The sequence below is a fragment of the Bubalus bubalis genome, chromosome 24 (assembly GCF_019923935.1).
Source record: "Bubalus bubalis isolate 160015118507 breed Murrah chromosome 24, NDDB_SH_1, whole genome shotgun sequence".
NCBI classification, from domain to species: domain Eukaryota; kingdom Metazoa; phylum Chordata; class Mammalia; order Artiodactyla; family Bovidae; genus Bubalus; species Bubalus bubalis.
In genome coordinates, this window is record NC_059180.1 from 8,105,943 (window position 1) to 8,122,299 (window position 16,357).

A 16,357-nucleotide genomic window follows, 5' to 3' on the forward strand; every position below is an offset into this window, starting at 1 on the left:
GCGGCCCTCAGCCTGCTTCTCAGCTTGGTCACTAATCTGAGGGGCTGGTTTCAGAGGCTGAGTTCCCGAGATCACCTCAGCTCACCCTTTCTGATATCTGATGTGAAAAGACAATCTTAACTCGAGTACCCAGAGAATACTGTTTAAAGAATTGCCTTATAAACACACTGAATGTTTACTCAGGGTTAGTCACGTCTCTCTACCCGCCCCAGCAGTGGTGTCTGGTGCGCCCACGAGACTTCTGCTGTGGAGGGGACCTGTCCTCATGGTTTTGGAGCCCGCCTGGGGCTCCCACCAGGGCTGACGTGCTGACCCAGGAGAGCCCCCCGCGACGACTGCCAGCTCCCTGTCCCACCACCTTGCTGACTCAGGCTGCCCGGCCCCCTTACTTACCAAGGGGGGACTGACACCCACAAAACTAAACAACTGCTTCTTGCCACACGCGCAAGTCAACCGCAGCACTCAGACTGGGGTCTCCACAGCTCTGAGACGTAAGATGTCAGACAGACCAGAGCTGCAGAGGGCGGTGCAAAGGACCCCGGAGAGCATCTATTTCCACCAGAGGCCGGGAGGCTCCAGGGGCGAGGTTTACTCGCCACTCACCCAAGCCGGAGAACAGAGTGGACACGTCTCTCTGTTCTGTCCCCAGTTCCCGAGGGACGAACAGTCCCCCCAAGACACCTGGGTATCTGGCTCGTGGTGAGAAGGAAGGGTTGGCAGGCTGGCAAGGAGGAAGTCAGGAAAAACCTTCACCTCATGCTTCCCAACTAGGATCAGAGCCATGTGCCTGGGGGCTGAAGCCAAGAACAAAATGTTAAACCACCAACGTCCCACGGAGGTGTACATGAACGCACCTGCCCTCCTCTCCAGCCTGTGTCCCTGCCCCCAGGGCCTTGACCCAGGCCTGGGATGCTCTCCTTCTACCTGCTCCCCACTCGGTCCTCAGACCTTAGCTCAACTGTCACTTCCTGGGTGGGGGTGTGTGTCACACTTTCCCAGCACAGTGCTTAGCACATCACCTAGGGCCGGAAAAAAGTTCTCACAGAATGAAAAAAGTCAATGAATTCACTGAAACACACAGGATGTATCAACTGCATGAACCACTGACATGAAGCCTACAGACCCAAAAGAACTTAGGGGCTGGGAGCATGCCCATGCAGTGATCCTCCAGGACACAGGTCTCCCGACCTTCTCGGCTTGTGAAGCCCCTGGAATCTGAGTAAATGGTATCCCTAGGCCAAGAGACATACCAAAGAGTTCCATTTAGGAGTAGTTGGATCCCAACAACTTCCAAAAACCCAGCTCTGCAAAGACACACAGAGTGTCAAAGGGAATGCAGATCTCACACTGATACTGAGAAACACCCCCAAGCTGCTCTCAGGGGCACAGATGTGGAGTCTCTCTGAGCACCTCTGGGTGCCAGCAATGATGCCCCGAGGCACCTCAGCAAGGTCAGGGAATCAAGGCCCTGCTGCATAAAATCACTCTACTCTGAGTGTGAAATATTCAGATGGAAGAAATTTGACCATCCTGCCTGGTGGGTGGTCTCCATTTCAAGTGTCGGGGGGCTGACCGTGAGATGGGCTGACCGTGAGATAGTCTGAGGTCCCCACAGGCCCTCGAGGGAGACTCTGGGAGCCCTGTGCAATTTACCTTTCAATCATTCATTCTTTTGCACTTAGTGGGAAGCAGGAAAACCAAACAGTACAGAGCTCACGGGTCCAAAAGCAACATCTGTCAACAACAGAAGAAAATAAAAAGGGTGTGGGAAAATACAGGAAGTTCTTAACCAGACCAGGCTCTTGCCACAGGCCTGTCACCAGCTAGGCAAATCCCTTACTGGCAGGAAGGAGGCTTTCATATTCTTACATGTAAAAATTAGACACAGAAAAAATGGGATTCATCAAAGACCAGCCAAGTAAGTCTCCCCCACCCCAAACAGAGCAGGTCTGATTCAATCTTTTATTACATATTAGGTCTGTACCTACGTTTTTTCACTTTTATCATAAAGACAGTGTACATATAGAAACGGACATAAACAGACAGACAGGTGCTATTCCTCCTTTTGAACTGCACCAATTAGCCAGTTCCCACTGATGCTGAAGGTCAAAGGCAGCAATGCCAGAGCTTCCCAGGTGGTGCTAGTGGTAAAGAACCCACCTGCCAATGCAGGAGATGTAAGAGATGTGGGTTCAATCCCTGGGTTGGAAAGATCCCCTGGAGTAGGAAATGGCAACCCACTCCAGTATTCTTGCCTGGAGAATCCCATGGACAGAGGAGCCTGAAGGGCTACAGTCTGTGGGGTAGCACAGAGTCAGAGGCAACTGAGCAGCAGTCCCCGGGGCAGCCCGACACCCTGCAGAGCGGGGTGAACAAATCGCTGGCCACCCGGGGCCAAGGGCATGGCGGGAGCGAAGTCAGCTTTGAAGGGACACATGTGGCAAAAAGAGAAGGGCTCTTTCTCCACCCAACTGTCGACAGCACCTGACGTCTCAGATCGTCCTCTGGAAAGCATCTGCAGCTTTGCCGTCACTGTACGTTAACTTCTCGTCGGTAACCGATCGACTAAGCTGGCGCTGACATCACAGTGAGTTGGCATGAATGCAGCAACAGGAAGGAAGGAAGGAAGGAAGCCAGCGAGCGGTGTACGCGCCGCCCCTTTAGTGTGCACGTCACCCAGGCACGCAGGCACCGTCGCCTCCAAGGAGCCAGGACCACCTCCCCACCCCCCACCCCTGCTGCAGCGCGAGTAGGGTCTGTTCAGGGTCACAAACCTCTGCCAAGGTTCTTCAAGATGAGAGAGAGAATCCTCAGGGAAACCAAGCCTCCTCTTGCCTAACAGCTAATCCTCCAGAGCCTGAGCGATAACTCAGGGGAAAGGGCCTCCCCAAGGCAGCCTGCTGAGAGCACTGCTCAAAAGAGCAGCTGGAACACACTCCCCTCTGGGTACAGTGTCCGCCTCGCTGACCTTTTAAACCCACACAAGGCCGGCGAGGCTTTCTTTGGGTTCATCCTGTTTGCCATTCACTCAGCTTCTTACATCTGCAGGTTGGGAACTTATCAGCTATTTTGTCTCCAAGTTCTTTCTCAGCCCCACCCTCTTTCTCTTTCCCTCCCGGGGCCACGCTGGCCTATGTGTATGGCTGTCCCCAAGTCCCTGTGGCCATGCTCAGTTTTATCACCTCGCTTCTCTCCTGGCTCAGATTGGGTCATTTCCATTCTCCTAAGTTCACCGGTGGTCTCCTCTGCCAATTCTGTCGTGGTGCCATCCGTGGAATTTTGGTCTTTTCTTTTTGCTATGGTATCTTTCAGTTCTAAGATGTCTGTTCAGCTCTTCTTTATCTTTTGTATGACTGCTTTTTCTCATTCAAGTTGAGATCTTTCCTAGTTCTTAGGATGGTGAGTGATTTTTTTAAATTGGATCCTAAGCATTTTGGGTATTATAACACTCTAAATCTTATTTAAGTCCTCTCTTTTGTCAGGCCTTCTCTGTCCCAACGCTGGTCGGCATATTCCAGTGGTTTCAAACCACGGAGGGGCCACACATAGGGGAAAACGGAACTCTGAGGAAGAAGAAGGGAAGATGGTCCAAACAGTCAAAGATGGGTCGCCCAGGGACCAACCTCTGAGCTGGGGCATGAAAAATGACCAGGGTCCACCAGTCAGGTAAAGGAGGGAAAAGTTCCAGCTGGAGGAAGCATGTGCCTCCTGATAAACGAGCAGTAGTTACTCACTTGTAACCACTGATACAAATGATGAAAGAGCAGCAGTTACAGAATCTAGTGTGACTCAAGACTGTTAGGACAAGATGCGTTTGCATGTGCGAGTATAAGGGTGATGAGTAAGAGGCTGGCCTTTAAAAGGAGATTTAAGACCAGTGTGTGAAGGAGTGTTCTGCGTGCCTAAGGCCTTTGAGCTCTGGGTGGCAGTGATGACAGGGTGAGGGTGTGGCACGGTTAGAACCAGGTGGCAGGGTGGTAACCCCAAACAGTGGCTGCACCCACAGGATCAGTGCAGACGTGGAGCCATGACCAAGGCAGCCTAGACTAGAACTCATGCAGGCCCATGTTCCCCACAGACGCCCAGATGCCCCGGCTGATGACTTTTCCCCCGATTAACAGGGCTTATGGGTGGGATGTGGAGACACGTGACGGGCACTGTGTCTGATGCAAGGATGTGAAAGAGGAAGGCAGCCAGGGAAGCTGGATCTGTGAAAGCATGACTTGGCAAGAAGCAGGCAGAAGAGCGAGCTAGCATCACTCAGCCTAAACGGAGCTGACAAAGCCCCATGGCCACTGACCACCGGAACTGCGGCCGGTCGTGGACGGCCACGTGCGCTTGTTTCTTCTTTCGGCCTCTCTGGGGCCTCAGCCACCTGGCCTGAACCAAAAGCATTGTGAACCCACACATCCCCTAAGCCCTTGGCAATAAACTCTGGGGCATCTGAGGCTGTAACTTAGTTGACACTACTAAACGTTAGCAAGGGCAATTTATGGTACAAGAAACTTCACACGAGAGCTGTGAGGTAATAGAAAATATATACATACATACAGGGGCCTCTGCCCCCTGTTCCTGGCACAGAATTTCTATCCTAAAATTCTTGGAATTTCCTAAAGTGATAAGAGCACCAGGAGCATCTTCTGTTTGAATGCAACTGTGAGTGGGCTCCTGCATGGGGGCTGGTTACCAGGACGACCAAGCGATGAATTTGTTGTTGTTATTTAGTTGCTCCGTCGTGTCCGGCCGTTTGCGACCCTATGGACTGTAGCCCACCAGGCTCCTCTGTCCACGGGATTCTCCAGGCAAGGATACTGGAGTGGGTTGCCACTTCCTTCTCCAGGGGATAAGCTTGGAATTTTCAGTCCCTACCTGCAACGCCTTCTCCAGAGAGGGGAGAGGGGCTGGAAACGGACTGAATAACTGATCATCCCTACAGGAGGAGGCCTCCCTCAAATCCCAGAAGCACGGGGCTCAGGGAGCTTCCAGATTGGTGAGCAGAGTCACGTGCTGGGAGGGTGACCCTAAGTCTACAGGGACAGAAACTCCTGGGTTCAGGATCCTCCCAGACCTCACCCTATGTGTCTCTTCGTCTGCCTGCTCACCTGTATCCTTCATCAGATCCTTTAATATACTGGTAAATGTGTTCTCCTGAGTTCTGTCAGTGGCTCCAGCAAATTAATCAAACCTGAGAAGGGGGCTGTGGGACCCGAAATGCAGAGTCCATCAGTCAGAGGCACAGATGACAACCTGGACTTGGGACCAGCATCTGCAGTGGGGGCCTTTAAGGGGGCAGCAGTCTTGAGGGACTGAACCCTTACCCTATGGGATCTGACTCTATCTCCAGGTAGACAGAATCAACATGGAGTTAAACTGCAGGGTACCCAGTTGCTGTGCTTGGTGGGGGAGGCCCCCCCAAATCTGGCATGAGAGGTGAAGGAGAGACCCAGAAGGAAGGGCTGGGCTTCTCTAAGCCAAGTTCATATGGCTCACCCCCTCAACTACAAATCGGCACTTGTCATCTACCCCTACGAGGATTAAGTCATGGGCTACTGCAGCTGCTGACCTTCAACACCCCATGAAAGGAGCTCAGAGTAGAGAGCAGAAATGAGGCATCTGTGCTCAGGGGAAAACTGGCAGGACAGGTCTTCAAACAGATATTTTCAGGAACTGATTTTTCTGAGCCCAATTCTTATATCTTCTCATACCCAGGAAAGCACTAAAATCCTTCACGGTAACAACTGCTCCTCATGGCTAGCAGAAAGCTTCACGAGATGAGCAGAAACCTTCTGGAAAAATCTGTGCCTGATTGCATGTATTCCCCCTTTACCAAAATCACATGCATACTGTCCTCCCCCCACCCCGTCTCTCTGGAGCAGTTTCTCGGAGCTGAGGTGCTGTCTCCCAGGCTGCAGTCCTCATTTTGCCCCCAATAAAACCTATCTCATAGCTCTCATGCACATTTTTAAGTCGCCACCCTCCTGACCACCCCGTCGCCTTCACTGACTGTGAATACAAAGACGGAAAAGAGAGGCACAGAGCTGCAGGCTTGCCCTGCTTTACTCAAGGTCTGGGCAGATGAGGTCGGCTTCTGCCTCTAGTGCCTCATTGGGAATAAGGGGTGTTGGTGTGATGAGAAATGCCAAAGGGCAATCAGAACCCCCCCATCCCCAGCAGGGCATGCCACCATTCACTGGAAATGTCCACATAGCAAGGCTGCAAAACAGATCCTATGCCTCCCTTTCCAAGAAATGGGAATGGGATGGGCCAGAGCACACGGGGCCTTCCCAGAGTGGACCGGCACTAAGGGCCCACTGACAGGGAGCATCAGAGACAAACCAGAACACAGTCAGAAAAGGACCCCCAGGATGGCGTGGTCCCCAAAACATGACACATGAGAAGCTGGAAAGGAACCGGAGAAGTTTACCCTAAGAGATTGAGAGGCAGCTGATCCCTGCTTTGGGTGGTCAGGAAACAGAGGTGGCGGCGGCCCTGGACTGCAGAAGTGGTAACGGAGGGACGGAGGTTCCCATACTCTCCAGGAAGAACTTTCTGACAAAGATGCACAGAAAGAAAATGAACCGTGGTGAGGCGTGCCCCACTCCCATCAGTGGACGTGGGTCAACACAAGGCTAGGTAATCTGCACTTAATGACAGACTGCCTGCCACACCAGGGGCCTGAGACACAGACCCGCCAAGTTCATGATCATAAAACCAAACCAGCTAACTGGTGACGATACCAGGAAGAAAACCCTCGTCTCTGACCTGAGTCAACACTTCAATATGGATTCCTGACCTTCTTTCCCTTCTTTCAAAGGCTTTGAAACACACACACAGACATACACACATGCGTCTAGTTCTCATTAAAGAAGAGCTGTGGAAAGTGAAAGCAGACAATGACGCAGTGATACATCCGCCGCACGGCCTCAGGACTCGGGCAACGGGAAGAGACTGGGAGGCGCAGGGCAGACTCTGAAAAAGGCAGGAAAGGGGAGCAAATACTAACCCTCTTGATTAATCAAGATCACCAGTCCCAGGATCAGTCCATGCTTCCCACGGAGCTGGGCTTTCCGCTGCGAAGAGGGGCATCCCAGGGGGTTGAAGAGACTTTCAGCCCCTTGAAGTCACACAGCTGATGAGGGGTGCAGCTTGAATTAAAACATGTATCTAGGGACTTCCCTGGCGGTCCAGTGGTTAAGACTCTGTGCTCCCAATTCTGGAAGGCATGGATTCAATCCCTGCTCAGAGAACTGTATCCCACATGCTGCAACTAAGACTCAGCATAGCCAAAATAAATAAATATTTTCATAAGTAAATAAAATGTGTGTCCATTACTAAGGTCCCTTCTGATTCCCTCCCTGAATAATAATAAGAAAAAAATATTTTTCAACAAAAAGTTTTCTCTTAAAAAAAAATCCTTAAATTCTCAACTAAACTAGAATTTTTAGAACTCATGATATATACATTGTTCTCAAATAGATCAACCTCAGGCAGAATGACCAGGAGAAAAAGAAGATATAAATCACCAATATAGGGAATGAAAAAGAGGACATCAGCAGATTCTTTAGACATTAAAAGGGTAACATGGGAAATTATGAACAACTTTATGTCAACATTTGATAACTTAGATGAAATGGACAAATTCCTTAGACATAAACTGTCAGAGCTCACTCCAGAAAAATAGATCAGCTGAAGAGTTCTCTAAAAGAATTCAAATTACTAGTTAAAATCATCACCAAAAGTGAACTCCAGAAGCAGACAGCTTCACTGATTAATTACGTCAAACATTTAAGGAAGAAATTAGACCAATTCTGTACAAATTCTTACAGAAAATAGAAGGCTTCCCAACTCTTTTATGCCTGTACTATGCTGATACCAAAACCAGACAGAGATAGTACAAAAAAGAAGACCACAGACAAACATGCCTCATGAACACAGATGCAAAAATCTAAAATATTAGCCAATCAAATAACACAAAATGTAAAAAGGATACTACATCATGATCAAATGGAGTTTTCTCCAGGAATCAAGGTTAGTTCAATATCCAAACATCAATGTGATTCACTCTATCAATAGGCTTCTTTAAAAAACCTCGTGTGGTCACCAGTGGATGAGAAATAGCATCTGACAAAATGCAACATCCATTCATGATGAAAAAATTCGGTACACTGGGAGTGATAGGGAGATTCTTCAACCTGATACAGAGACAAGGACATGTTATTACAATAATATTAATAGTAGTACCTACTTCATTGGGTTATTCTGAGGATTAAACAAGCGCCAAAGAATTGATGCTTTTGAACTGTGGTGTGGGAGAAGACTCTTGAGAGTCTCCTGGACAGCAAGAAGATCAAACCAGTCAATCCTAAAGGAAATCAGTCCTGAATAGTCACTGGAAAGACTGATGCTAAAGCAGAAGCTCCAATAATTTGGCCACCTGATGTGAAGAACTGACTCATTGGAAAAGACCCTGATGCTGGGAAAGATTGAAGGCAGGAAGAGAAGGGGATGACAGAGGATGAGACAGTTGGACGGCATCATGGACTTGATGGACATGAGTTTGAGCAAACTGGTGTGCTGCAGTCCATGAGGCCGAAAAGATTTGGCCCTGACTGAGCGACTGAACTGAACTGAAACAAGCTGAAATTGTCAAGGATTTAGAACAGTGCCTAGCACAGGGTTATAAGCTGTCATAAATGTAGCTGTGACTACTATGAAAAGTCTTAATGATAAAGAAGTAAACAACAAAAGCACCCATGACCATGATAAAGAATGAACTGCTGCTACCAACAGAAACACAGTTGAATCTCAAGGACGTAATGCTGAACGAGGGAAGCCAAACTCAGGAGAGGACTTATTAAAGGATTCCATTTATGGCTGAACTTCAAGAAGAGGCAAGAGCAGTCAATGGTGACAGAAGACAGAATAGCAGTTACCTTTAGGTCAAGGGTCATCAGTGGAGAAGGAGGCACAAGGGAACCTTCTGGCATACTGGGCAATGGCCAGTATCTCATCTGGAGCAGTAGTTCCTGGGAAGTTTATGTAAAAATGCATCAAGCTGAGTATTAAAAGACTGAAGTTACACTGAAAAAAAAAGTACCCACAAAACAGCACATGTATTCTAGGATGTAAAGTATTTATGTCTCCATATGCATATGTGCGGAGAAGGCAATGGCACCCCACTCCAGTACTCTTGCCTGGAAAACCCCATGGACGGAGCAGCCTGTTAGGCTGCAATCTATGGGGTCGCTAACAGTCGGACACGAGTGAGCGACTTCCCTTTCACTTTTCACTTTCATGCATTGGAGAAGGAAATGGCAACCCACTCCAGTGTTCTTTCCTGGAGAATCCCAGGGACGGGGGAGCCTGGTGGGCTGCCGTCTATGGGGTTGCACAGAGTCGGACACGACTGAAGCGACTTAGCATAGCATAGCATGCATATGTGAACGGAGCACCAAAATATTATCTTGGGGGGGAGATTTTTTTCCCCACTTTATTTTTAATGTATGACTTGCTTCTTTAAAAATAATGAGTATGTGCTATTTACCTAACTGGAAAAATACTTTTAAAGCTTTTTTCTTGTGGAAAAAGAAAAAAAAATATACCCAGACCTTTGGGTCTGGTGACTTTCTTCCTTGACGGTGTCTCTCACTGAGCTCAGCACTGCCTGTACCAGCCCCTGAAGTGGGTGCTTACGTTTTCCATTCTAAGTAATGGGATGCTATACAATAGTTAAAAAAAAAAAGTTATGTGGAACTAATGGTATTCTCACTGAAATACTGTCATTATATATACATAACACAGAAGGCAGCGACAGTCTCATTATGAAACCACTAGTGAAATAAAATAAAAATTAGGTAGTTCTCCAGAAAAATGATCCAGGAGGATATATACAATAGTGATTTCCTCTAGGAAACATCTAGAATATGATGGTGGTGGGCGGGTGTCTAAAAGGACCTTTGCTTTGTCTATTCTTTATAAGGAGATGACTGTGTTACTTACGATATTAGATTCACAGGAGCTGGATTTCTTACTGCTGAAGGAGGGAGGTACAAATATGGGGAGAGAGATCAGGGAATGAATGCTGTGGGGTTGGACTGAAACTAGAGATATCAGCGTACACAATGGTTCCTTCATATATGAAGATGAACATGGAAATGCGTATGTGTTTGTGTGTATTTCCTACTTTTGTCTGCTGAGAGGAAATAAAGATATCCTAGGAGCAAGAAGCCATTTAGCATCCAAATCTTGGCTTCTCAACACCATTCTCCAACCAAAGAAACTCAGGCTCCTTGGAGAGATGGCTGACTCGGGAACAAGGGCAGGAAAAGCAGCGGATGAACCTGGATCACTTTGCTGTGCTAGAGCAAGGGAGGGCTTGAAGAACGACAGGGACGTGTCTAAAGAAGGCAGGAGTGCACCCGAAGGGGTTCCCACTGGGAAATCTGGGACAACTTGACCAGCAAGATAAATACCGCTAGCAACAGATTAGAACCCACTGGATAAAAGAATAACGCAAGAGTCAATACTGAAATAAAAGGTGGAGAACGTGGCTGACGCCACCATGATCAAGAGATCAGAGTTCAATACTGGGACGAAGTGAAAGCACCTGATGCAGGGCTTTAAGGACAAAAGGCTGTTTCTGTGACATTCCACAAACACATCTGAATCATATCAGGAGGAAACAGACAAATCCACACTGAGGGACATTCCATAAAGAGATGGCCTGACTTTTTGAAAAATGTCAAGGTCACAAAAGATAAAGAAAGACTGAGGAACTGCTTCAGATCAAAGGAAAGTAAAGAGTGGGCGGTTACAGTTCAGTGCAATCTTGGACCAAGAAAAAATAAAAATTTTTTTTTTCTTTTTGCTATAAAAGACATTAGTGGTAAGTTTGAAAAAAATTCTATGATTAGACAATGAACACAGACTATCAGTGTTAATTTCCTTATATTATTAAACCATGGCTATGTAAGAAAATGCCCTTGGATCTCAGAAAAGAAACACTGAAGTACTTAGGGGTACTTTATATGTCCATATGTAAAACTTATTCTCAAAAAGATCAAGAAAAAACATGACAGTGAGAGAGACAAGTGTTGGTGTGAATGTAGCAACGAGAATCCTTGTGCAGTGTTAGCAGGAAGGTAACTTGCTGCAGCCACTATGGAAAATGCTATGGAGGCGCCTCAAAAAATCAGAAATAAAACCATCCTATGACCCAGCAATTCTACTTCTGGGTAGTTCCCCAAAGAAAATAAACACACGAATTTTACAAAACATAGTGCACCCCTAAGCATTCTTTACAATAGCCAATATATGCAAGAAACCTAAGTGCCCATCCATAGATGAATGGATAAAGAAGATATGGTATATGTATAACACTGAAATTTACTCAGCCATAAGAACGAATGAAATCTTGCCATTTGTGACAACACAGATGGATCTAGAGGGTATTATACCAAGTGAAATAAATCAGATGGAGAAACAAATACCATATATTTCATTTATCTGTGGAGTCCTAAAAAACAAAACAGAAATAGATTCAGAGAACAAACTGGTTCCCTGAATGCCAGAGAGGATGTGGATGAAGTGAACAGCATGGGGAATAGAACCAATAACTCTAACGTCTTTGCATGGTGACAGACGGTTACCAGACTGGCTATGGGACCGTCTTGAGACGCACAGGAATACTGCGCGCTGTGTTGCGCGCCTGGCACTAACACAGAGACACAGGGGATTACACTTCAGTTTCAAAGAGAAAGAGAGGGACTTCTCTGGCTGTCCAGTGATTGAGACTCTGCACTTCCACCGCAGGGGATGAGGGTCAGATCCCTGGTCAGGGAACTAAGATCCCGCCTGCCTCATGGGGCAGCCAAAGAGTAAAATATTAACAGTAAAAGGGAGAGAGAAAGAGAGAAAATAATAAAGTAAAATGTTAATATCTGGGGAATCTCTGTAAAGAGTACTCAAAAATTCTTTGCACTATTTGTGCGACTTCTCTGTAAATCTGAAACTATTTCAAAATAAAAATAAGTTAAAATAAATACAAGCTTATTGAAGAAAATGTATTACATTAAAAAACATAAAGAAAACACAACCCAAATGCTTTGGTCTGTCCCACCCATTTTTTTACGTGTGTACTATAAAATATATTTATTTTTAACATCATTGGTTTTATACTACAAATAATTTTGTCCTGCTTTTTTCATTTGTTAAATTCTGAACATTATAAAAATCTCAAACGTTCTTCCAGCCTACGACTACACAGTAGCTTACTGGGTATCTTCACTATTACAAATACCACCATGATAAACATGATGACTGACATCTTTTCAAGATAAAACTTTGTGCACCTCTGATTATTTGTTTAAAATAGGGTTTCCAAATATATCTTAGAAACATTCTGAATCAAAGGGAATAAAGATTTTTAGGACCCTTGAATCACTTTCAAATTATTTTCCACAAAGCAATTTCTTTTCAGCATTTCTCTGCAGCTTTCCCTTTGCATTCTAACCTGGGGAGGAGGGAGTAACTCCACAAAACACTGCATCCTCATCAATGTGGGAAGGAAACAGGGTTAAAAAAAAAACAAAAACAAAAAACCCGACTGATAAGAATCCAGAAGGACTCCAGGGAGACCAGGACACTGGCACCCAAGAAGGGCAGTCTTTCAGCCATCCTTGATAGGCTTGCCTTGATTTCCGACATGAAAACCTTAACTTCCATGGGGACGGAAGGTGGGTGTGCACACAGGCCCCAGAAGCTCCCGCAAGGAGACAGGAGACAAGTCTGGGACCCAAGGAGGGCAGACCCAGAGCAGAGCTCGGAAGATTTGAAATGACTCAAAGAGGTGCCGCAACAGCTCTTCTGGGCTTTAAGAACACACAGGTAGGAGTCGGAACCCCTGCCAAACCCTGGTGGTCCTCTGTCTGCACTTTTCTACCATAAGCAGACAAGGTCAGTGAGGTCTCTGTCAACCTCCATCGGTTGGAATGGAAAGACAATGGCACATCTATCCAAGCTCACCTGTCCGCTCTGGCGTGAGGAGTAGCCTGTCCTTGTTCCAAACCATCTTACCAGAAAGACAAAACAAAGTAAAGAGCAACCTACCCACCTTTATTTATTCTTTCACAGTGTTAAGAACCGTGGGTAGGTTTTTGTTTACTTTGTTTTATTTATATGTTAATATTTATAGTATTACGTCAAATTTCCAAATGCCCCCATTCTACTTTTCTCTAGACAAAGTGAGTAACTACTTTTTCATCATCTGGTGACTCTTGAATCCCTACACTTCAGTCACATCAAAGGAAACCAAGACTACTTTCCAAAAGGAATATTTGAATTGCAACTAAAAATTGTGACTTTTCTCACTAGGAGTGGTTTCACAGAGAAGGGGCTATAACACAGAGGTGAGTGAAATAGCCCCATCTTTCCTTTGATTTCTCTCTAGTCCACTGCTTTATAAAACAGAAAAACTGGGGCAGAGGGACAGAGTGAAAGTGCATGGGACTTGGCAGGAGTTTAGTGAACCAAACCTGCAGACTGGTTTTACCACCGCCAGCCTCAGTCACTTCTCAGCCAACCAGGTGGTTTTTTAACCCTTGTTTGGCTTTTACATAAATGATGCCTGTGGCAACATTGCAAAGAATCACAGAAATACTGATGGTGATGCTGATTTGAAGACAACTGTCCAGAGGGAAACTACCCTGAGGAGAAACCACTGCACTCATATCAAGAGTGGGTCCTCCATGCCCAGGTACCCAGCACCATACTAACTAAACAGGAGAAGACAAACTAGGTCAGATGTCCTTCTTTTTATGGCAAGAGATGGGACACACAGTTACTTCCCCTCCAAAACAAGCAGCACAGGTTCTGGCCCGCGCGGTTCGCGGTTGGGCAGAGGCTGCCTAGGATGGCTTCCTGATGGGAGAGGGTGCAAAACCTCAGAGATGGAGGAATCGGGGAGGGGGTGAGTGAAGAGCAGCCAGAAGGACCTGCAGGTAAAATGGGGTCATAGCTCTAAATAAAATGAGTTAAAAATTGCTCTGCCACTTATCGTTCTATGACTGTGCACAAAACTTGACTTCCCTCAGCTGCCTGCCCATCTAAAATGGAGAATCATCATTATTAATAATTCCAAAAGGGCTGCTGGGAGGATAATATGGGTAAAGCTGCAGAGAACACCTGGTAGGCACCCAAAGAAGGTCGGTGGATCACTTCTTCAGGGCAGAAGCAGATTAAAAATAAACCGCATCGGGAACTCCCTGGTGGTTCAGTACTTAGGACTCCATGCTCTCACTCCCAAGGCCCAGGTTCAATCCTTGGCTGGGAACTAAGATCCCACAAGAGGAGTGGCACGGGGTGCGGGATGGGGCATCCTTTCTGCTGCATCTACCGTGGGGAGGAAGCCCATTCTCAGCAATCAGATCATCAAGATTCCAGAAAAGGCTGACATCACTCTCTCTGAAGGGATGCACAATGATTGTGAAGGGCCCCCAGGCCACCCTGCAGACGGTCTTCAATCACTTTAATGTAGAACTCGGCCTCCTCGAAAAGGAAAAGAGGCTCCGGGGTGATGAATGGTGGGGGGACAGGAAGGACCTGGCTATCACTGGCATTATCTGTAGTCACACACAGAACAAGATCAAGGGTGTTGCACTGGGCTTCCGTTACAAGATCAGATCTCTGTATGCTCATTTCCCCATCTATGCGATCACTCAGGAGACTTGCTCTCTTGTCAAAATCCAAAATTTCTTGGGCAAAAGATAACTCTACAAGGTTTGGATGTGGCCAGATGTTGCCTGTTCGCTATGTCAAGCCCAGGGAGATGAGCTAATTCCTGAAGGAGGTGGCAGTGGAAGTGCGTCAAATTCAGCTGCTTCGATTCAGCGAGCCCCAACAGTTAAAAAGCAAGGATATCAGACACATTTTTGGATGGCATCTATTGTTTCTGACAGAGGAACGCTTCAGCAGACTGATGAATAAAATCTAAGCTATTTGGCTACAGAAACAGAGAGTCCATGTCTCAGCTTGGGGCTGTTGTTATGAATACTGCAGACTTAAAACAACAAGTATTTATTTCTCATTAATTCTGCAGGGGGGGAAGATCTTGGCATCAGAGCATGAGCAGACTCCATGTCTGGCCAGAGTCCCCTGTGTGTTCTGTAGACAGCTGCTCTCTCACACGGCAGAGAGCAGAGAAGCATCAGTTCATCATTTCCAGGGTCAGGATTTCAACACTGAATTTTATGGGGACACAAAAATTTAGTCCATAACAGACAGATTTATCTGTTTTTTGTTTTTGTTTTTCCTTTGGTTGTTTGTGATTTGGTGTCATATCTAAGAAACCACTGCAAAATCCAAGATCATGAAGATTAACCCCTGCTTTCTTCTAAGATCTTCAGTTTGGCTTTGACATTAAGATCTTTGATCCATCTTGAGTTGACTTCTGAATATGGTGTGAGGCAAGGGTTCAGCTTCTTTCTTTCACATGTGGATATCTGGTTGTCCCAGCACTATTTTTTCCCTATTGCATGGCCCTGACATCTTTGTCAAAAAGAAAAAAAATCAATTAATCATACACAAATGTGTTAAGTTCTGGAGGCTCAGTTCTATTCCATTGATCTATCCATTATCTATCCTTAGAACAGGACCACACTGTCTTAATTATTGCAGCTGTGAAGTAAGTTTTGCAATGAGTATGTATGCATCTTCCAAGTGTGATCTTTTCCAATATTGTTTTGACTCTTCAGGGTTCCTTGAAATTCTGTAGTAATTTCAGAATCGGCTTTTCCATTTCTGCATAAGAAGCCATTGGGATTTTGATAGAGACTGCACTGAACCTGTACACTGCTTGGAGCAGAGTGAGGATAATGCCACTTTAAAATTAAGTCTTCCAATCCATGAAGAGAAATATCTTTCCATTTAAGTCTTCTTCATTTCCTTTCAGCAACGTTTTGCAGTTTTTAGTGCAAAAGTCTGGCATCTCCTTGTTTAAATTCATTCCTAAGTATTTTGTTCTTTTTGATGCTACTATAAATGATTTTCTTAATTTCCTCTTTGGAGTGCTTGCTGCTAATGGAGTTTTAACCATAGGACAAATAAACATTCCATGAGTCCAGATATAAAAATGGAAGGGAAAGAAGAAGCCTTCCTCACAGTGGAGTTCCAACTAATAAACGTATGAGAAGGAAAGAGGAAGAGACAGGACTACCATCAGAGAATCACCACAGTAAGAACTACTGCAGGTAGATCCACCAATGGATGTGTTAAAATCAGTGGGCAAAAAGTTCCGAGGCAGGGCTGGGTGGGGAGGACAGGATTTACATAGTCTCAAAGTCATCTCCTCCAAGATACCTAA

At 46.1% G+C, this 16,357-nt stretch overlaps 1 protein-coding gene and 1 pseudogene across 3 annotated transcripts in view; one reads left to right on the forward strand and one right to left on the reverse strand.

The window, feature by feature from the left end:
- The window catches only part of LOC102403559 (NADPH--cytochrome P450 reductase), a 53,269-nt gene that overhangs the window by 26,528 nt on the left and 10,384 nt on the right, over positions 1-16,357 (reverse strand). Inside the window, exon 1 of one of the 3 annotated variants that reach the window (XM_025275247.3) lies at positions 7,004-7,137. The exons of 1 other annotated variant lie outside the window; for it this stretch is intronic. Coding sequence is in view for 1 of the 2 variants with exons in the window: in XM_025275246.3 (XP_025131031.3) it covers positions 1,654-1,664 (11 nt within the window). In the remaining variant the exon portion in view is untranslated. Of the gene's footprint in view, positions 1-1,653; positions 1,678-7,003; positions 7,138-16,357 lie in introns of those variants that run through there. One more of the 3 variants, XM_025275246.3, reaches the window with a different exon arrangement.
- LOC123331573 lies at positions 14,159-14,982 on the forward strand (annotated as a pseudogene).